Here is a 12,494-nt window from a genome sequence, read left to right on the forward strand (position 1 = left end):
GAGGAATAAGATATACCAGTCTTTGGAATACTTGGAAATAGAATCAATTCATTGTTTGTTTAGGTCTTTCATTGGGTTTCTGCATTTACACTGAATATCAACAGCTTTTATTCATTTAAAACAAAACTCCAGGGCACTGTTTAACAAATTAATCGGGATATTTATTAAATATCTTGTGTATTTATTTAGCCTTTTCATTTAGTGGTATCGGTTGTTGCTCACACTCATCACTGTGAGGCAGATGATCCACCAGGGACAACTGATGGTTCTTCGTCTTATTTCAACAGAACCAGTGACTCTGACAGGAGAGCAGATTGGGAGTGATTAGGAGGTCAGCAAACTCCTCATCAGACAGGAATAGGCAAACTGTCGCTGAGACAACAAACTCTTGCATATAAAAATCTCCCATTTGAGCACAAGGGTTAGGGCTAATATGGAACATAGAGAAACTTTTTGCTGAGCTGCGTAGGTCAGTTTGACACAAACAACATACACTATATTACCAAAAGTATTCGCTCACCTGCCTTTACTCATTCTATGAACTGAAGTGCCATCCCATTCCTAACTCATAGAATTCAATATGATGTCGGTCCACCTTTTGCAGCTATTACAGCTTCAACTCTTCTGGGAAGACTGTCCACAAGGTTGAGGAGAGTGTTTATAGGAATTTTTGACCATTCTTCCAAAAGCGCATTGGTGAGGTCACACACTGATGTTGGTCGAGAAGGCCTGGCTCTCAGTCTCCGCTCTAATTCATCCCAAAGGTGTTCTATCGGGTTCAGGTCAGGACTCTGTGCAGGCCAGTCAAGTTCATCCACACCAGACTCTGTCATCCACGTCTTTATGGACCTTGCTTTGTGCACTGGTGCACAGTCATGTTGGAAGAGGAAGGGGCCCGCTCCAAACTGTTCCCACAAGGTTGGGAGCATGGAATTGTCCAAAATGTTTTGGTATCCTGAAGCATTCAATGTTCCTTTCACTGGAACTAAGGGGCCAAGCCCAGCTCCTGAAAAACAACCCCATACCATAATTCCTCCTCCACCAAATTTCACAGTTGGCACAATGCAATCTGAAATGTACCGTTCTCCTGGCAACCTCCAAACCCAGACTCGTCCATCAGATTGCCAGATGGAAAAGCGTGATTCATCACTCCAGAGAACGCGTCTCCACTGCTCTAGAGGCCAGTGACGGCGTGCTTTACACCATTGCATCCGACGCCTTGCATTGCACTTGGTGATGTGTGGCTTGGCTGCAGCTGCTCGGCCATGGAAACCCATTCCATGAAGCTCTCTGCGTACTGTACTTGGGCTAATCTGAAGGTCACATGAAGTTTGTAGCTCTCTAGCAATTGACTGTGCAGAAAGTCGGCGACCTCTTTGCACTATGCGCTTCAGCATCCGCTGACCCCTCTCCGTCACTTTACGTGGCCTACCACTTCGTGGCTGAGTTGCTGTTGTTCCCAAACGCTTCCATTTTGTTATAATAGAGCTGACAGTTGACTGTGGAATATTTAGGAGCGAGGAAATTTCACGACTGGATTTGTTGCACAAGTGGCATCCTATGACAGTTCCACGCTGGAATTCACACACACACTGACATCTCCAAAACACATCTGACTGCACAGCGGAAATGACAGCTGTGTTCTTGGTTAAGGCAGTGATGCACAGCAGGCTTGTTGGTGTATGTAAAACCCACAAAAATTGACTTCCCCCTCCGTTTTAGGTTAACCTATTTACGTAAGTTGTAGCAAACTGACAAAAACAGATGTCTTCTCAAGAGAACATACTGTATTATGTTTTTAATTAAGAGGTCACTTCTGCCTTACATCTACAATACCATATTACTGTAGCTAAAAGAAGAAGAAGAGGAAAAGAAGACAATAAGATAAGTGACTGGGGAGATGGGTAGAAACAGCACAATACAGAACAGCAGGGAAGGACCGTAGTGAAAGCGTTTCAGTAAGAGCAGAATGAAAACAGGCAGGCATCCCGTAAATCCAATCAGTGCAGGTAAGAAGGATGGAGGGATAAGAGAAGGTGAAAGAAACAAGGGATCAGGACAGTCTGATGACAGGCGACTTCGCTGTCACGTACTGGGAAGCAGGCTGCACCAGAGGTGCATTGTGGGAGATGACCCAGAAGCCCAAAAATGCTGAACAGAGGACTTTGGCTTTGTGCAGCACTGAAAGTCATAGAAAGGAAGTGAACTGCAGCACCCATTCAGAATCAACAGCAACTACAGACTGTTATGGAAAAATGCTAGTGGCCATTAGACACTTCTCTTTATATCTACATATATTCATGCTGAATGTACTTCATTTCTATAGAATTCATGTTCATTTATTGGTAAGTCAATAAGATGATTTTGGCCTCCAAAACACTTAATCCAACTGGCAAAGTCATTAAATGTTATGCAGGATTTTAAATTAAGGGATAGTTGACTTTTGGGCAATAGTGCGTAGTTCTTTGCGGTGGAGTTTAAACAGGTTTTCATCTGGTTTTATTTCAACTGGAGCCACACTTGGGGAAATTGTCTTCATCTTACTGCCCTTAAACCGCTAACATCATTAAGCACCTCTGATTCGTTAACATGCCGGTCAAGGGTGTTGTGTACGAGTGTGTAGTAAAAAAAAAACAAGTGTGATGACTGATCCCCATGCTGACCTCACCTCAGACGAGGACTGCTCAGGGACAGGCTGTGACAGCAGGCTTAGAAGAAAAAACCATTAACCACGAGAGGATCCTCGAGGCTGCAGCCAAACACATGACGGAACCGACACATGGAGACACGATGAGCGAGGGCGGAAGGGATGGGAGGAAGCAAAGGGGAAACAGAGGGACGGAGATGATCCAAGCGACACACTTACTCACATGAGGAGAGAGAGCATCACGCGTTCAGGACCTGTGCGGCTGTCAATCACACAGCAGAAGAGAGGACGGCTGTCGATGCTCAGATACAAACTTAACAAACAGTTTCAGACCATCATGTCATCAGCCAGGCTAGAAAATGTATAGTTCATTAAAAATACACCTTTTTCAGACAAAAGACAAATCCGCGGTCTCCTTTGGTTTCTGGCTCAGGGCCTACATGTCCCAGCATGCACCATGTTTGAGATTATCAATGGAAAGCTGGTTAGCATGTTTACCTGGCTGAGTTTTTATCACATCTGCCAACTGACAGAAGGTCTTCCTGGAATTCTGTGATTTACTTATACAGAGCAGCATCAAGTTATTATCTTCATTATCATTGCAGCTGCTTCATTCTCCGATTAACTGATAAATCAACTACTTATCACAAAGTGTAACAAAATTACTCAGATCTTTTGTCTGACCAACAGCAAGGATATTCAATTTACAAACACAGCATTTCATATATGAGGACCTGGAATGAGAGATTGTGGGGAGGACATGAAGAGGGAGAGGAAACGAAAGTTGAGGCAGAATCATGGCGCCAAGAATTTGTCAACTTTTACAGAGGAGCAATAGAAAGCTTCCTGACTGGAAACATCTCAAACCGGCATGGTTCGTGTGAGCCGGGGACAGGACGGCTCTACGGCGGGTGAATAGAACTGCCCAGAACATCATATTTGTGAATTGAGGTGTCTGCACAGAACCCAGAAGGATTCCAACAGACGAAACCCACCCCAGCAACGGCCTGTTCAACCTGCCGCCGTACCACCAGACAACAGAGCAGCTTCTCTCCTCAGGCTGTGAGACTCCTTAACGCCGCCTAAACTCTCACAAAGAATATTTTTTCTCCTGTGGCATAAAGGTCTACAACTTCATGACCCTTTTCACGCTGTGCCACCCACTCATGTCAGAGGAATATGTCAGGGTGGATGAAAACTGGCTGATACAGTTTCTGGCAGCAGAAAATACTGACAAATACTATACACGTGCTCCTAATGAGTAATACGGAGATACAGTGCCAATGTCCATTTTAGGTAAAAATCTAAGAAAAGACTTGTGGTTGAAGCGTCAGATACTGGCGTAATGTATGTGCAGTATTGGCAGCATTGCATATGCGCATATGTATGAACTGTCCGGGCCTCCGTCAGTGAAATAATAATGCAAAATAAATCTAAGTCGTACAGACTAAAATAAAAGAGACAAATCCTGACATAGTGTTACATGGTCGGAAAAGAGATTTGTGCTGAAATTAGCAGTGACGAGTATTATGTTTACTGTGTGTATGTGTGTGCGTGTGTGTGCATGTGTGTGAAGGGTAAATAGGATATTGGCCGGTCAGAGCTGCCACCACAACCCAGATGGTACTTCCCATAAATCTGTGTTCCTCCAAATCCACTGGGGCCAAAACACACACACACACACACACACACACAGCAGGTTGATGTTGTAAGTTGATCCAAAGTCATTGCTTTAGATTCTTGAGGAGTAGTTCCAGTAACGGCCATTAAATGCTGCCTCGAGGAAAAAACTTCCTGAAAAGAAAATAAACGTACAAAGTGACTTATTATTTTCATTTCCATCTTCAATTCAACTCCTTGAATTTTTGGGGCTTTAACATCAAAGTCGTCTCTCTTGATACGATAAATACATACTGGGACAGGCCGAGACAGGAGGCAGTTGCTCGCCAAACAGGTTGCGGTCAGCCAGGAAGGAAGGATGTGTGATCCACTAGAGCGACCTTCGACCTATATGGCTGCAGACCAACAACACACCAAGATGCCAGGAAGTGCACCACTTCCTTATCTGAGGAAGGGAGACCGTTCCCACGTTTGGTCCCTTATTCCACAGAAAAAGGAACCAGATAAAACAACTGAAAAGTGAGCCATGTCGGAAGCCCCGGCGGCTTTACGGGAGGGGGGTTGGCGGGAAGTGTCTTTTTTTTTTTTTTTCTCCTCGTATTCTGTCAAAAAGTAAAAAAGTGACATGGCGGGATCAGTCTTCACACTGTGAGTCTTTGATGTTCCCATGTTCCCATATCCTGCCTAATGGTAGACCTAACCTCTTCCGAGAGCATGGCTCGTTCCCCAGTAGCTGCCAAGTGTGAACCCAATGGGACGTCCCCCATTGGTTTGAAGTTTTGAAAGTTTGGAATCATGGCCGTCGCCATTTGTTTTTTGTTGTTGTTGTTGTAATTTTTGAGTTAGAAGTGACTATTTTTTGGATCTAACTGAGAACCTGAGGACACGATGTGGTAGCTACTTGCCAATCACAAGAAGACCTGATACTGTTACTTGAGATCATCAACGCTTTGAAAACTATTTTCTCATAGGCTTACGTACATACCTTTTTTTTTTTTTTTTTTTGCAGCTAGTGGAGGTGACCCCTGCTCGCCATTAGAAAGAATGCAAGTTTAAGGCATTTTATTTATTGGCTTCCATCCACATGTTATACAGTCAGTGGTAAGCAACAAAATGGTGATTTAAAGGTCAAACACGTCTAGGTTTAATCCAAAAAAACAAAACAAAACAAAACAAAACAAAAAAAACACTTTTTTGACACATCTGGTGGACACAACACCAGACATGTTATGTAAATATCTTAAGCAAAGGTATGCAAGTAGGAAAAGGCATCCGGCGCTTAACACAGTTAATGGCTTTTTCCTAGAAAATCATAACGAGAGTAAAAGGTGCTCTGTTTTTCGCCTTTTGGGGCTTACTGGACTGTAAGATGGTTTATGAACATTAGCAGGTTATGTGTCAGGGAAGTGAAACTATTTAGGGCACAGCACACTGTGTGTCCACGATACAGGAAGTTGGAGAAGAAACAAATAGCATTTTATTGGCCCACAAAGGAAGGGAAAAGGGTGAACCTGCTGCCAGAGGCCTTGTGTACATGTGTCCTCCTGTTTCCTGTGAGTGAAAGAGAGGAACAGGAAGGCCGAAAGAGAGACAGAAAATCAACTCAGGGATCAAATGACAACAAACAGATCACGCAGGAGCGGACGTCCCTTTGAACCTTCCCCGTGCGGAAGTCAGCTTTTTTTTCCCCTCCCTGTGCTTGCTCTCTCTTTCCCCCTCACTTTTTTTTTTCATCCACCGCTCTGCTCCCCCTTTTCACCGGAGATAAGCTTTCAGCACGCTAAGCCCTGTAAAAACAGGCCACGAGTGTTTAAGCTGAGACCAGCCTGCAAAGATGTCCCAGCATGCTATGTTGCATCGGGCTGCTGCTCAGGGCCGCATGCCCCTTAAAAAGTGCGCTTCCTCTAGTTGTGTGTCCTCAGTTTGTCTTAATTGTGTGCATTACTGTGGAGGACATGCAGCATAAAACGTTGACTAATGCAGAGCCCTGATGACAGAAACCTGGTTACACTGCTAGAGGAGAATGACCAACAGCAGGCCACAATAAGTTCTAAATGTTCTATCAAGACAACGATAAGTGATATGTGTCAGCTATATTTTGCACATGTGATTATTTATTGCTGCTTTTATATATTTACTCATTGTTGTATTTAATTTATTTACTTATTTATTTATATTTTACCCATTATTTATGTCAACCTAAACAATTTTACTGTTTCATTTTGATTTTTTTTTCACTATTAGTATTTTAGTTCACTTCAATATCTTATTATGATCGGGACCTGTAAGAACTTTTTAATTTGCCATTTTTTAATTTACACTGTCCTAAGTTTTTTTTTGTTTTGTTTTTTTTCGATACAGGTATGTGTGTATGAGGACTCTACTGCAAACAAAATCTAACTTGAACTTGAACCTCACTTTGTGAGGAGATTCTTTCATTCATTTGAAATGTAATATGTGTCGACACGCAGCAACCTCCTGGCTGAAAGAAATGTGCCAAAAGCTTCAGCTCCTCGAGAAACCACTTGAGGCTGGCTCTGAAACTGGTTCAGTCCCCAGAAGACCCCATGTCAAGCAGAAAAACGGTTATGATTTGTTGAGGTGTTTGTGTCCACGTATTTTACAGTCTATGGTGCCAAATTCTATATGGCATTTTATTCCAAACAATATTCATGAGAACTGGGTGTTCTTCATTTAACACCTTTAATTACCATCTCACCAAATTCTCTTTTAAGTTGCCAAAATTTCACCATCAGGCCCTCCTCACTGGGAAACTATGTAACTTTCATTCCTTTTCCCAACATAATAAACATTATATGGAATAGCAGGGACAGTATAGCTATCAAAATTCTGTATGACTAATAATACTGAAGAAACACACATCGAAAATGTACACACAGTGTTGAACAGATCCATATATCTCTAAATTCTTAGAAATTGCTCGCAAATGTAGCTCTTGTAAATTTTTAGCTCTCTAAAAATATGAATATGGAAATTAAACACGGGACAATGATCCCTAGTTGACGTGGCCAAAATCCTTGTGTTGTACATTACTAGTATTTGCTGCTTCTATTGATGGTTCATCACTGGGACAAAGTCCTTTGAGCTTTGTTATTAATAATAATGTGACAATGCAGTGGTATGACTCTAGTTCAGCTGATAAGTCAAGGTTTTAGAAGCTGAACTGTACCGCCAGTGTTCCCGTGCCGACACCTCCAACATCTGAAGATGTGGAGTACTCAGCGTCCTCGAATATGTAAACACATTCATGCCAAAAGACCGCTCTCTGTTGCGAATGTGTGCTAGTGCGACAATGAGAAAAAACCTGAGAATGTTGGTTAGGTAACAGCTTCCGACGCTTATCTAAAAGCTGTAATGACCCTGAGATGTTACACCGCTGGTTATGCAGTGAGCTAGTTTGGTACGGCCAACTGATTTCAAATTTGAGTCATTTCCTCCAACATATTTTCCGGAGGACTTGTGATGAAGTCCTTGAGCTCAGCATGTAGGTCGCTGTTTATCTTTGCACCGCAGGTCAGTTCAAGGTAGCGTATCACGAAACCCTGTGATTCAGCTGTTACAGTTTGTACCACAAGACCTCTGTGTCTCTTCTGTGAGATTTTATTTGACCAGATCAGCATTAAGAACCTCAACTGCCAATCATGTAAAAGCAAAAAACCTGTTTACTTTTGTGGTTCATGAGCGCGGTGGTGGAAACAGGTTGTTAAACTTTTCTGGCAAAGGGGCGGCTTTTTTTTTTTTTTTCCCCCCTGCTGAGCAAAAGTCAAACAGAGACATAAAAAAAACAAACAGAAACGCAACTAGTTGAGCAGTGCGCGGGCTTCACTGTTTACCTGTCCCCTTATGCACCTATTTGAACAGGTGTGTGTGTGTGTGTGTGTGTGTGTGTGTGTGTGTGTGTGTGTGTGTGTGTGTGAATAAGTGTGCACATCAGATAAACTACAGTTGATTGTCGTTAAGGCCATATCCTGAGTTCAGAGTGACACTCGCTGTAACTCAATAGGCGTGGGTGCAGGGTCTTCCTCTCCTCCTCCTCCTCTTCTTCTGTCTCTCTCCACTCCCTACCCCTTTTGTCCCTGGCCTCCGTTTTATCGCCTCATCCCCTGGAGGGGGTTAAGGGGTAATTTCCGAAAAGATAATCCTCCTGTTTTTCAGGGAAAGGCAGGAAGTGGCGGAAAAGAGACGAGGAGGAAGATGGGGAGAAGAAAAGAGTCTCTGATTGAGAGCAGAGAATAATGTAGGATAATTACCTTCCGTCTAGCACCCGCTGTGAGGCTAGGAGTATAGTATAAAGTATAAAGAGAGAGGTTTTGTCCAATGCAGAGAAAAAAGAAAGCCAGAAGCCAGAATTGTGTTTCTTGTCAGATTGGAAAAACCTGTGAAACAGCATCTAGAGCCCCTGAGGGACCCAAACACTCTCCACTGAAACACAGACTTATAAAATTCTTCTGGACTCACCAGCTCGTAAAAAAGAAGGTGACTTGTCTGACCCGTTACCCTGCAGGAGAACTTTTAAACTAACTCTCAACATTGCTGAACACTTAAAGGGCCTGTTTAACCCAATCACAGCTCAGCAGTTTTTATAGGGGAAACATTCATTTCCTTTGGGGTCATTCCAAAGAAAACATATTGTAGTTTTTTCCACAGATTATTTACAGTATTGGGATATTGTTTCTTTGCCAATCTTTATTATTATTATTATTTTTTATAAATGACATATTACAATGCTATGGGCATCACGAACAAACTTCCACTGTCGTGGGATGAAGACGAATATCTAAAATCCCAGACATAAAAAACTAAAGCAATCTTCATTGCGAGACACTCCATGGCGAGACATTTTCCCTGTTCACTAAAGTGAACAGGGAAAATGCTTTTTTGTAATTTGGGCTAACTGACCCTTAAAAATAACTACATTAAAACTTCTGCGATCATCATTACTTCATTTCTTGGTTCTTCCGTGACCATCCATCACATCCGCAGCAGATGAAGGCCGGCTGATAACTAAAGTCTGATGAGAGGTGGATAAATCCCTATATTTGTGTTTAACACTAACAGGTATCAGAACATTTTTTTCACTAAAAAGTCAGCAGGCCGTAACTCCGAGACAAACATCTAAACACAAACACACACAGCTCAGCAGTGAAGTGTGAGCAAGGGAACGTTCGCCCAGTGGCAAGTGAGCGCTCCTTCCTCAATATCAACAGGAAGCTCCTCCTCCCGGAAGCTATTAACAGGTTATGGGATCATGTTCACAATGTGCTAAACACACACACACACACACACACACACACACACACACACACACATTCAAGAATTTACACCACGCCAGTGTTTGTGCACTGTAAAACAAGGCCTGTGTGCACTTAATGGGACAGAGGTGGAAGTGAGGCTGGAAATTGGTCTTTAAACGTTTGCTTGTGAGTCTCCCTCCTGCCTTTGTACACAAGATGTTCTGCAACAGAGTTCGCTTGTGTATTGTTGCTGTTGTTGTGTTTTCACTTGTACAGAAAAAGTCTGAGGCTTTCAGGGGACATTTCTGCACACTGAGGTCACTTCGGCTGATTCTCATTTTCTTCAACAAGGCATTTTTGGGTTCAGTTCAGTTTTACAAGAACAACCCACAAACGGTCTTTGATGTGTGTTGTTCAGCACTCAAAATCTCAAATACTTTAACTACGAACCTTTTTGGGGGTGAGTAGATAACGACTGAATTTTAATTTTTGGGCAAACTGTTCCTTTGTGTAGTAGAGATTAATCTCTTGTCTATTGGTAGTCCCTGTATTGATAGGGTCATCAATGAGAGGAACTCAACATTTGAGTATGCTCTCTAAAATGACTCTTCAGAGATTACAAAATAGATTTACAAAGAGGTGGATGTTCCAAAATTGTTCCACTTGTGTACTTATCTCATCATTTTAGTGTCACATGAAACCCCGGGTCTTCCCCGCAGTCCAACAGAATCTCAACAGGCCGCACCACTTTATAAAACTGGGAGGGAAGAAAAAGATGCAGGAGGAGAAAAACCAGTAAAGCCGGAGAGGAAGCGAAGGATGTGGTGGGGAGAGCAAACAGCAGCCAGCGGAGAGCTCCCCCTTTGTGTGGCTTTTTTTTTTTTTTTTTTTACTGCTTCCTCCCAACCCGGCCGCATCGCCGACCACATCTCCGCTGCTGGAAAAACATAAACAGCTAAAGTCTCCACACTGGGTGAGGGCAAGCCAAAACATTTCACAGTCTTTGGTGGAGGACGAGAGGCACTGCGACACGTATAACATGAACACGCTTTACCACATAACAGGGAAGAGTTACACGGCTGCACGGAGACCCACTACAGACAGGAAGATGAAAGACATGTGACAAGTTAGGGATGATGACAGCAACACTTACTTGTTAGACTAACAACTACACTTAGTCAGTTACTGGTTAACAGATACTACTGTATGTAACAAAAGTAGTCCTAACACTGACATACTGTCTCATGTAGTTGTTGTTTAAGATATACACTTATTACTGTAGTGACAGATTTTACCTACTATCATAATTCAAAATAACACAGTCGCAGTGATGGGATGTAACTAAGTACATTCCTAAGTAGTTTTGAGGCACATATTTCCATTTTCTGCTACGTCAAACTTCGACCCCTCCACATTTCAGAAGAAAATATTGTACTTTTCACTCACTCACTAGGATAACCTTGGATTGCATGCTGCATTAGAGGCTGATTGGTGATTTTTTACATTGATTTATTTGATTAGGAATCAAACAAAAAAAAACAAAAAACAAAACAAAACAAACAAACAAAAAAAAAAAACACTGACACCAACAATCAGAAAAATGCTAAATATCAGGTCCCATAATCGGCCAGGCTGGCGATTGGTCAAGTTGACTCCTTTGACATTTCCTGCCACTATTTGGAATATTTTTATGAATGACCAATAAAAGACTCCAGAATGAGATGAGGGATCAATCTACATGAATAATGACTTCACTGTGCTAGGACCTTAAATTGATATTATAGATTCTTTAGTCATGCAGACGCCTTTTTTTCTGAGCAGAAAGGACAGAAATATAGACAATAATAACATTAGTGCAACACTGGGTGTCATTTATTCATATAAGTTAAATCATAATCTTGCGCTGTGTATCTGAGGCAACATGTGTAGCACCGCTTGGTTTTCAAACGACATGGCAATATGCAAAGATGCAAACAGATTACTATGAAATATGTTATTGCAGAAGCAACCAACTCCTAAAGCATGTGCTAATACACAAATGTACACACGTAAAACACACACACACACACACACACACACAGAGGTCATACAGCAGACAAACACTGTCTGTTTTCATAGCTGCAGCTGTCCCGATTGGATGTAACATCCATATCGACACACACACACACACACACACACACACACACACACACACACACACACACACACACACACACACACACACACACACACACACATTGGAATGTCCCAACCAGACTGTGCTTGGCTGTACAGCTGGATATCCTTAAGAGGTGAAGACAGACATGGAGAAAAAATATCTTGCTATTACACACACACACACACACACACACACACACACACACACACACACACACACACACACACACACACACACACACATACACAGCCCAAATCCTGATTAACCCACTGACCCCTGAGAGAGACCACCAAGGTGGACATTCACAATCACACATATTCACATAGACACAAACGCACACACTCATGTCCATGTCCAGCATTTAAACAATAGCACTCAGTGTGTGTGCTTGTGCTGCCGTCTGACAGAGGGCGAGGTCATCCTCAAGTGAATTGAACCGGTGATCCGTCCGTCTCCTCGCTCTCCGTCCTCTGACTCCCTCCTGATGATCGCACATCCCTCAGAATCTGGGACTGGTGGACGAGACACTCCTTCAGCTTGTCCTCAGTCAGGGTGAGACGCTCCTCCAGCACCGAAACAGTCTGTGTGTTTGGGGTGTTTGGGGTGGTGGGGCAGGGGAGGGCGGGTGGGGGGAGTATAATTATAAAGCAGTCAGAAAATAATTACAGAAGAAGAAACCAAACGAGCAGAGATCAGTCTGAGAGCCTTGAAATCAATCCCGTCAGCAACATAAGAGCAAAAGAGAGAGAGAGAGATGAGGCTTTTTAGTTTGTCTGACACATCTGGGTGTCCTTTCAGGGCAGCCAGATGTTGG

General features: G+C 42.8%; 1 protein-coding gene across 3 annotated transcripts in view; it reads right to left on the minus strand.

Annotated features, from left to right (window-relative positions):
- poc1b (POC1 centriolar protein B) overlaps positions 1 to 12,494 on the minus strand; it is a 69,224-nt gene that overhangs the window by 11,781 nt on the left and 44,949 nt on the right. The window contains exon 12 of one of the 3 annotated variants that reach the window (XM_037106747.1): positions 11,368 to 12,261. The exons of 1 other annotated variant lie outside the window; for it this stretch is intronic. In XM_037106747.1, coding sequence (XP_036962642.1) covers positions 12,103 to 12,261 — 159 coding nt within the window. In that variant the 3' untranslated portion in view covers positions 11,368 to 12,102. Of the gene's footprint in view, positions 1 to 11,367; positions 12,386 to 12,494 lie in introns of those variants that run through there. One more of the 3 variants, XM_037106749.1, reaches the window with a different exon arrangement.

The sequence above is a fragment of the Acanthopagrus latus genome, chromosome 8, assembly GCF_904848185.1.
Source record: "Acanthopagrus latus isolate v.2019 chromosome 8, fAcaLat1.1, whole genome shotgun sequence".
Taxonomy (NCBI): Eukaryota; Metazoa; Chordata; class Actinopteri; order Spariformes; family Sparidae; genus Acanthopagrus; species Acanthopagrus latus.